Consider the following 10,295-nt stretch of genomic DNA (forward strand, 5'->3'; position numbering starts at 1 on the left):
CTGAATCTGTGGGTTTCACTTGTTAAATTCATCTGCAGATTCTGTCTGACGCCTTAGAAACCCTTTTGCGGTGTTTAAAATAGCGTCTGTTCGATGAGCTCAGCCTGCGATCGACGCTGCGTCAAAACACGTAAAAGGAAACAGAGTTTTTCCTGAAAAGCCAAATAAACAACGGTCCCAGAGAAGGACGTCATGGAAGAGCTTTAGAGGAGGAGGGAGGGAGGGAGGGGAGGGAGGGAGGGGAGGGATACAAAAGGAAAGTCTGTGTACTGAGGCCCCGCCCCCTTCTGTTCTGTTCTTCCCCCACAGATGAGGACAGAGGTCGAGCGAGATAGACAAACAGAGGGAGGAGAGAGAGAGTGAGGCGGCAGCTGGAGAGGACGGACGGAGGGCTTCAGTGGAGAAGAAGGAGTCCAGAGAACATGACGGAGACCAGGGAGTTCTGAGGAGCACCGAGGACCAGAGGTAAGTCCAACCCCCAAACACACTGAGGACAGGTGGACAGTGGATGGGTGGACAGTGTACGGTGGACAGTGGATGGGTGGACAGTGTCAGTGGACAGTGGACGATTGGACAGTGGACGGTGGACGAGTGGACAGTGTACAGTTGACAGTGAACCAGTGGACAGTGGACGAGTGGACGGTGGACGAGTGGACAGTGAACAGGTGGACAGTGGACGGGTGGACAGTGGACGGTGGGTTCAGTCTGTGTACAGAGGACAACAGGAGACATGAGGAGGATGTGAGCGGAGCTGACACTTGTTGGTTTACGTGGGAACAGGACGTCATCTGTTGAGTTTCTGTCGTTTTTACCCATAATGTAACACACCCTGTCCTCAGAGCTCTTCAGCTGATTAGAGACATGAACAAGGAGAAGAGACTCAAACTAAAGGAAACGGAAAAAAGGGAAACAAACAAGGAAAAAGCTGTTTTATTCTTGTATTTTTTTTATTTTAGTTTTTCCCCTGCATCTGCCAAATGCATAAAAGTAAAAGTAAATGTTTTTATATTCATGTGTTTTTATCCTCCTCAGACCCAGATATGGGTTTTCTGTCCACATTTGTGGACAAGAGTTTCACAACTTTATACAAAAAACAAAAAAAAAAAAAGAAAAGAAAACTGTCCACCACAAAGGACATTCCATAAAAATGTTAAAAACTGCATCTGAAAAAACTGTTGCATCATCATGTTTCCAATAGAGGCACTGATTTAATAAAAAACAGAAAAAGCTGGTACTTTGCTGACATTTCCTGGGTCTGAGGAGGATAAATATATATAAATGCGAGTTCTTTCTTGATCTAACTATTGCTGGCGTAAAGCTAACGTGAAATTAACTTTAATTTAACTAACTTTCAACGTCCGACTCCTGGCTTTTAAAAAAAACAAACAAACCTCCTTTTATTGAAATTAGAACAATGAAAATATATTAAAAAGTCACATACAGTATGTAATATATGTGATGTCAGAACAATAACACTACACCTGCACTCACATGATGGTTAATGAGGTGAAACAGATGTTAAGTGGAGCAAAGACAGAGCCCTGAGGAACGCCACATTTAATAAGTTGATATTTGTGGAGTTCGTCTTGCTCTAAAGGTCCGTCTTTGTTACTTCAGTCGACCTTGGAAGTTCTATTGGTTTTATTTATTGATGGGTTGACCGTTCCATCCGTAACTTATAAAATGTAAAAAACAGATTTTGTGACGCGTTCGACCATCGAAACTCAAAGTGTGTCAAAGCATCGATCATGACAGCAGACGCTGTTTATGTTATTGATTCTCTGATTGATGAATCGCTCTGAGTCGATGGTCCGGTAGGTTTCAGCTGCTTTACGTGGTCTTCATCAGCAGGAGATATCGGTCCTGTCGTCATGGAAACTGACCTGTTGACATGTGAGCCCCTTTAAAACCAGAGCCGCAACAAGTCATCAATAATCAGCAGGACGTCCAAAAGCTGTTGTGGTTTCATTTTCAGGTTTGATGGGTTAGTTCAGGTTTTTAACGACTGAACCAACACCCATTTGGGTTTTCTGAATCTCCAGTGGATGTGTTTGTTTTTAAGGTGTCGTTTCTCAAATGTTGTAAAATAATCATGAATGTGCGAAGTAAAGGAGTAAAGCTAACTGTGAAGATACCGCCTGACGTCAGCTGGTGGCTGTTCAGGTCATGTTAAGGGTCTGTGAAAATGGTGGTTGTTAAAAGGTAGGGCTGTAAGAAAATATTGGATCTGCAATATATCGCATTATTTCATTTCGTGATACTGTATCGATATTTTTAGGTATTTATTCAAATGCAGATATTGTGGAGGTTCATTTTTGTTTTTTTTTTGTTTTTTCTTTTTTTTTCTTATTTATTTATTCGATATTAAAAAGTATTGTATCGATATTTTTAACACTCTTTTATTCAATACTGTTCGTTCCTTTGTTGGATTGAACTCCAATCCTGTTCTGATGTTAGTTGTGAACTAATAGAATCTGAACATTTGAACAGGATCTGAAACTGGAATGTCTGGAAAACACAATTTCAGTTTGAACACAGGAACATTTTGTGATAGAACATTAGATCCTGTTGGGATCAAATAAAAATGTGTTTAGTAATTGTGTATATTTCAGGTGTAATTCAGTTCTTCAAGGAAATAATCATTAAAAAATAAGAAACAAACAAAAAATGGCCTTTTTAACAGTATCATGATATATCGTATCGTGATCCTAGTATTGGGATTTGTATCATTTCTCCAGATTCTTGTCGATACACAGCCCTATTAAACGGTAAAAGTTGCGGCGTGTTAACCCGCTGTCGTCCTCCTGCAGGTGGTGATGGGAAACACAGACAGTCAAAGCAGCTTCGCTCCCCCTCCAAAGTCCTCCTCGTTCCGGTTCTCGTCCAGGAGGGACGAGGTTCCGTCCGCTCGCGGCTGGTGGAACAGCAACAGGAGTCAGGGGACGAGCTACGTGAATCAACCCGCCTCCTGGAAGTATGACTCCACCCCCAACTTGAGGGTGTCCTCACAAGTTCCTGTCCAGTTCGGCAACGGACTTAACGGGACATCCCTGCCAAACGGCGGCGGAGGCAGCCCTAAGGTGCTGCTCAGCAAAGATGGCAGCATGCGAGTGGAGTTCACCAACAGCAGGGTTGCCGTGGAGACGCAGGGACTGACCACGTCGTCTGGGACCGTTGGCGCCGGGCCGGACCCCTCCCTCCGCACCAGCAAGGGCAGCTCGCTGAGCTCGGACGGCTCCTGGTACGACTCGCCGTGGGGGAATGGCGGCGAACTGAGCGACAACGTGTTTGTGTGTGGACAGAATGTGGACAACGGCAGCGGATTCAGCTCCTACTGCTCCGCCTACCACTCCTTCTTCTCAGCAAAAGTGGACGACATCTCACCTGGAGGATACAGCACCTGCTGCTCGGGACGGACCGAGGACAGCGGCATCGGGGACTCTGTGATCCTGCAGCCGGAGCCGGACCTCAGTCTGGCTCCGCCTGTCGCAGACGTCTACACCAACCACAGCTCCCCGCCCGCCTTCCCCATCTCACCTGAGCTCCTGCAGCAGCAGCTGACTGCCTCCGCCTCCGCCTCCGCCTCCGCGGCGCTGCTGGATGACGTGATCCTGGAGGAGGAGGGGTCAGGAGGAGGCCAGGACCACTACTCCTCCTGTACGCTACCCTGCCGCCGTACAGAGTCCACCAGCAGCAGGAAGGACTTCCTGAAGAGTCGAATCCGGCGTCTGAGCGACTGGACCGGAAGTCTGAGCAGGAAGAAGAGGAGGATCCAGGTGAGTTCTGCTAGTGTCAGGCCCAGTTCAGGTGCAGGTGTCAGGCCCAGTTCAGGTGCAGGTGTCAGGCCCAGTTCAGGTGCAGGTGTCAGGCCCAGTTCAGGTGCAGGTGTCAGGCCCAGTTCAGGTGCAGGTGTCAGGCCCAGTTCAGGTGCAGGTGTCAGAGGTCTATGGACGTAGCGTAGATTTGGTGTTGAACATGTTGCATGGTGGGTTGCTGTCAGCAGTTGGGGGGCAGTTTGGACACTTAGAGGTGTGTCAGTGAACTATCTCCAGCTGGTCTGGGACACTTCGGAGACAGGGGTACCAGTGTGGAACCAGGACCAGACCACCAGCAGAACCTAGGATTAGGGAACCTGATGAACTGATGAAGTGTCTTAGATGAAAGATGAAACGTTTTCAAGAACTAAATCAGACCAGTTGAACTGTGAAAAACCTGAGTAGGGCTGAGCGATACGGAACCAAATCATACTGCGATAATTTAGTTCATATCAGATGAAGTCAATATGTATCACAACATAAATGAAATAATGATCTGATTTATACTGTGATACATGTCGACTGGTCAAGCTTAAATTTTACATTACTCATAAGTTTTTTGTGGCGACATCAGAGAGAGAGAGAGAGAGAGGGAAGGAAGGAAAGAGAGAGGGAGAGAGAGAGAGGGAAGGAAAGAAAGGGAGAGAGAGAGAGGGAAGGAAAGAGAGAGGGAGAGAGAGAGAGAAGGGAGAGAGGGAAAGAGAGAGAGGAGAGAGAGAGAGGGAGAGAGAGAGAGAAGGGAGAGAGAGGGAAAGAGAGAGAGGGAAAGAGAGAGAGAGGGAAAGAGAGAGAGGAGGGAGAGAGAGGGAAAGAGAGGTAGAGAGAGGGAGAGAGAGAGAATGGAAGGAAGAAGTGATAAAAACAGAATAGAAGATATTTTAATATATAATATGTACAATCAAAGTACTGTAAAATAATCCAGTGAAACCAAACACCTGTCGTATGCACAACATCCAATAACTGATGGCACAGGCAGGAAGGACCTGGACTGAGGGGAAGTCCCTCCCTCTGCTCTTTGAATGATCCCCCCTTCACCGTTCAGTATTACCCCCCCTGCTTTACCCCCCCCCCCCCCCCCCCCCCCAAGTGCAGTATGAGACTGTTGTGGTCTTTGAATTCTCACTCACTCATTCGTTCCTTTCTTTCGTTTTTTTCTCCCTTCAGTTGTTGATGAAGCCCGAACACTCGGTACACTCACTCTGCTCTTTGTGCTCTTCCTCCTCAGGACTCCTGCAGTGGAGACACCACTGTGGACTCCAGCAGGTTCTGGTCCTGTAATCCTCTCCACAACCAGAACCAGTTCCCTCCGGTCTACTTCAGTTCCTCCAGGAGCCTGAACCAGAACCAGAACCAGCGCAGCAGTGCCATCCAGCGCCAGAACATCTATGAAAACTTCATGCAGGAGCTGGAACCGAGACGAAGCAGCAGCACCGACGAACTGAGCGACGCATCGGAGGAGGACGAAGATGACGAGGAGGAGGAAGACGAGGAGGAAGAGGAGGTGGTACGGGGGCAGCAGATGGAGGTTCTGTTGGAGAAGGACCAGGGGGTGGTGAGGAGGGTGGGCTGGCTGTCCTTCAAAGCCCTCCTCACCCTCAACAAGGAGCGGAAACTGGAGCTGGTGGCCCGACGCAAGTGGAGGCACTACTGGGTCACACTGAAAGGTACCACCCACAATGAAAAGTACCGCCCACAATGAAAAGTACCGCCCACAATGAAAAGTACTGCCCACAACCGCCAGCAGAGGCAGCACAGGTCACAAATGTTCACGTGGTTTTAGGATTTCTGGAGTTTTTGAAGTTGAGTGGAGCAAAGACAGAACCCTGAGGAGCTCCACATTTAATAAGGTGATGTTTGTGGAGTTCATGTATTGAACAGGGACAACAAAACTGACCCGAAAGACAAAACAACATGAAAACAACAGATGGAAAAAAACAGAAAGGGTGTAAAAACATGAAAAAAACCCACAAGTAAAACATGAAAAACGCAACAATAAAAACATTGGAAAAGTCGATCACAAGATGCACAACATTTCACAAATGTTCCGGCTTCAAAAAGATACAATTAACTCAAGTAACCATCCAATCACAGAGCTTAAAATGCTCTTTTAAAAGTCAGAGGTTGACTGACCACAGCAGCCTTAACTTCTGTCGTTAGCATCATAGCATAATTGCCTAAGTCATATTTTTGGCCAAATTGTGATTTCTGCGTAACTTTACTTTCCTAACACTGTAAAAAATGTGGCATAGACAGTTATGCTAGGTGGCTAAGGATGTGTCGAAGCGGTCATTTCAGGTGTTTTTACTGGAGTCCTACTGTACATAGGAAAACCAAAGCAGGCCGGGTTTAACTTTAGTCTGAGTTCATGGATCAGTGCAGTTTTATTTGGAGTTGGTGAACTCTACTGACCTGGTGTCATGTGGTCGTTCCAGGTTGCACTCTGCTGTTTTATCAGACGTACGGCAGGAGCGGCGGCGCCGACGTGGAGCTGTCGCCTCGATACGCCCTTCAGGCCGACGACGGCATCGTCCAGGCCGTCCCCGAACATCCCAAAAAAGAACACGTGTTCTGTCTGAGCAACGCCCACGGGGACGTCTACCTGTTCCAGGTGAGTGGACCCGGACCACCAAAACCCTGGATCTGATCTGAGCCACATGGATCCAGTTTGGGAGATTTTAGTTCAATACAATCAACTAACCAGACTGGACCCTTTGGTGGACCAGACTGGACCCTTTGGTGGACCAGACTGGACCCTTTAATGGACCAGACTGGACCCTTTGGTGGACCAGACTGGACCCTTTGGTGGACCAGACTGGACCCTTTAATGGACCAGACTGGACCCTTTGGTGGACCAGACTGGACCCTTTAATGGACCAGACTGGACCCTTTGGTGGACCAGACTGGACCCTTTGGTGGACCAGACTGGACCCTTTAATGGACCAGACTGGACCCTTTGGTGGACCAGACTGGACCCTTTGGTGGACCAGACTGGACCCTTTAATGGACCAGACTGGACCCTTTGGTGGACCAGACTGGACCCTTTAATGGACCAGACTGGACCCTTTGGTGGACCAGACTGGACCCTTTGGTGGACCAGACTGGACCCTTTGATGGACCAGACTGGACCCTTTGGTGGACCAGACTGGACCCTTTGGTGGACCAGACTGGACCCTTTAATGGACCAGACTGGACCCTTTGGTGGACCAGACTGGACCATTTAATGGACCAGACTGGACCCTTTGGTGGACCAGACTGGACCCTTTGGTGGACCAGACTGGACCCTTTAATGGACCAGACTGGACCCTTTGGTGGACCAGACTGGACCCTTTAATGGACCAGACTGGACCCTTTGGTGGACCAGACTGGACCCTTTAATGGACCAGACTGGACCCTTTGGTGGACCAGACTGGACCCTTTGGTGGACCAGACTGGACCCTTTGGTGGACAAGACTGGACCCTTTAGTGGGCCAGACTGGACCCTTTGGTGGACCAGACTGGACCCTTTGGTGGATCAGACTGGACCCTTTGGTGGACCAGACTGGACCCTTTAATGGACCAGACTGGACCCTTTGGTGGACCAGACTGGACCCTTTGGTGGATCAGACTGGACCCTTTGGTGGACCAGACTGGACCCTTTGGTGGACAAGACTGGACCCTTTAGTGGGCCAGACTGGACCCTTTGGTGGACAAGACTGGACCCTTTAGTGGGCCAGACTGGACCCTTTGGTGGACCAGACTGGACCCTTTAGTGGGCCAGACTGGACCCTTTGGTGGACCAGACTGGACCCTTTGGTGGATCAGACTGGACCCTTTGGTGGACCAGACTGGACCCTTTAATGGACCAGACTGGACCCTTTGGTGGACCAGACTGGACCCTTTGGTGGATCAGACTGGACCCTTTGGTGGATCAGACTGGACCCTTTGGTGGACCAGACTGGACCCTTTAATGGACCAGACTGGACCCTTTGGGGGGCTGGATTTGGGCCCTGGGTCACATGTTTGACACCTCTGATGTAGATGCTTGTTTTTATGTTCAGTTTTACTGAAAAAGTCACTTTTTTTGTTGGATCAATAACATTGATTGAAGATAAAAGTTCAAAAATTTGTGGGAAGGAATACTTCTTGGACAAAAAAAGAGTTTGTTTGCGGTGCTCTTTAGAAAAGGGGATTCGTAAAGTAGAGACCAAACTGGAAGAAAAATCCACGGCACTCCCTTTAAACATTAGAATGCCTTTATTCATATCTAGACCTAAATATGGCCGTGCCATGTTAATAAAGGCATTCTAATGTTTAAAGAGAGTGCCGTGGATTTTTCTTCCAGTTTGGTCTCTATTGATTGAAGATACTTGGTTTGTGTTCAGTTAATGAGAGATTTGACTAAAAACATTCTTCTGTTTCAACACAATAACCTTTGAATTTACATGAGAAATGAGCTGATTTCCACTGAAAAATACAAAGTGTGGAAGTTAATATGATAACAGATGATGATAAATGACTTAAAGGTTAAATGTAGAGCAGTTCTGTCAGACTCATTCTAGTTCAGCTTCATATTCAGCCCAGTTTGATCTGCGGTGGGCCAGACCAGTAAAATAATGACTGAATAACCTATAAATAATGACAAATCCAAGGTGTTTTTTTTTTGTTTTAGTACCAAAAAAAAAAACAATTAAACTATGAAAGTATTTACATTTTACAAAAAAAGATGTGAATAACCTGAAAAAACCGAAATTTCACTGGAAAAATTAGTGCAATTTGAACACTCTTCTGCCTGGACTACTTATTTCTACATGTCCATTCACACACAGTGTTCCAGAAACATTTAGGAACAGGCAGAATATTGTTCAAACTGCACATTTCAGGTTGTTCATCTGTGTGTTTATTTATGTATTTATTTGCATTTTATTGTGAAAGAATAGTTTTGTAAATGTAAATATTTTCACAGTGTAATGTGATTTTTTTCACTTACATTTTTTCCACATAATTGTTCACAGTAAATGTGTGTTTGTCATTCTTTCTGGTTTCTTGTGTTGTTCTTTTAACTGTAGATCACATGTGTCTGTATGTGGAACCTGAACCTAAAGGATTTGTTCAACCTGGACTGTTCAGGTTCAGTTATGCACTTTCATCCTGCAGGGACGCAATAGAACCTTTGGCGGCGGGGGGGGGGGGGGGGGGGTGGTGGCAGATTTGGCCCCTGGGCTGCATGTTTGACACCTGTGATGTAGAGGGTGATTCATGTGGAATCACAATAAAAACGGGTGGATTCATTTAAGGTTTGAGTGTGATTTTGGAAAAGGAACGCAGTAGAAAATGCAGCTGATTCAGATCCTTTCCAGCACTAACCTTCACCGTCTGTGGGATTTCACAAATCTGACACAAAAAACTAAATGTGTTTGTCACAGGTCAAACTCTTTCGTCCCAGTCCCCCTGAAGGCAGCACCAGGACCCCTTCACTTCCCTGTCTCTGTGTTCGTCCTATTAACTCTGTGTGTTTTCATACCAACGTCTGCTTCAGTCGTCACATGTCACGCTGGGTTTATTTCCCATCATGCTCTGTTTCTTCAGGGTCAGCGAAGGCGTCGCTGAACTCGTGGTTTAGTTTTTTGGCTTTTTTTTTCAGCAGAACCACAAACATTTTTGGATTTTCTCTGTTTTTGCTCCGTAATGATGGTGTTACTTCAGGCATTTCCTGTCGTCACTGAGATGTGGATCAGTCTGTAGTAGTAGAAGAATTTAACCCTTTCAACACCAAAAAACAAAAACAGGGTAAAAACCAACTGTATGAAAACATCTGACATGAGTCCAGTTCTGTGCAGATGATGCATTTGAGGGCAGTAGGACATCTGATACCTGAGGGTTCATGTGTAGAATTATGTCCCTGCACTGGAAAAAATCTGAATCTGACCCAGTGTGTTTGTCTCATTTCTGTTCCAAATATCTGATCACACTTAAAAAAATCCGACAGAATCACCTCCAGAGGAACTGTACGCTGAGATAGAAGAGCTGATTTACTGACAACAGATCTACAAAATCTGATTTACACTCATCTGAACAAGAGCATTACACTGGTTCCACTGGCAGATTATTTTTACTTCAATTAAGAAATAAAAACCCTTGAATTAAGCAAAAAAAAATATCTTGAATTAAGAAAAAAAAATCTTGAATTAAGAAAAAAAACATCTTTAATTATGCAAAACAAATTTTGAATTAAATAATCTGCCAGTGGAACCAGTGTAAATGCTGTTGTTCAGATCAGTGTAACTCAGATTTTCAGATCTGTTGTCTGTAAATCAGTTCTTCTGTCTCAGTGAACAGTTCCTCTGGAGCTGATTCTGTCTGGTTTGAAGTGGGATCAGATATTTGGAACAGAAATGAGACAGATACTGGATCAGATTCACATTTAGAAGACTGAACTGACTGAACTGTAGTTCTACACATACTGTACGAATCTGTTTTCTCGTTTTACGATGTGGTTTTAGG

The 10,295-nt window shown here is 46.0% G+C and overlaps 1 protein-coding gene across 1 annotated transcript in view; it reads left to right on the forward strand.

Moving 5' to 3' along the window:
• Nucleotides 1–348: 348 nt before the first annotated feature.
• The window catches only part of LOC115414896 (T-lymphoma invasion and metastasis-inducing protein 2-like), a 41,485-nt gene continuing 31,538 nt past the window's right edge, over nt 349–10,295 (forward strand). Inside the window, exons 1-4 of the mRNA XM_030128257.1 lie at nt 349–465; nt 2,811–3,776; nt 5,041–5,479; nt 6,248–6,423. Of these exons, the coding sequence (XP_029984117.1) occupies nt 2,817–3,776; nt 5,041–5,479; nt 6,248–6,423 (1,575 nt within the window). The 5' untranslated portion in view covers nt 349–465; nt 2,811–2,816. The remainder of the gene's footprint in view (nt 466–2,810; nt 3,777–5,040; nt 5,480–6,247; nt 6,424–10,295) is intronic.

Source organism: Sphaeramia orbicularis, chromosome 24 (genome assembly GCF_902148855.1).
Source record: "Sphaeramia orbicularis chromosome 24, fSphaOr1.1, whole genome shotgun sequence".
NCBI classification, from domain to species: domain Eukaryota; kingdom Metazoa; phylum Chordata; class Actinopteri; order Kurtiformes; family Apogonidae; genus Sphaeramia; species Sphaeramia orbicularis.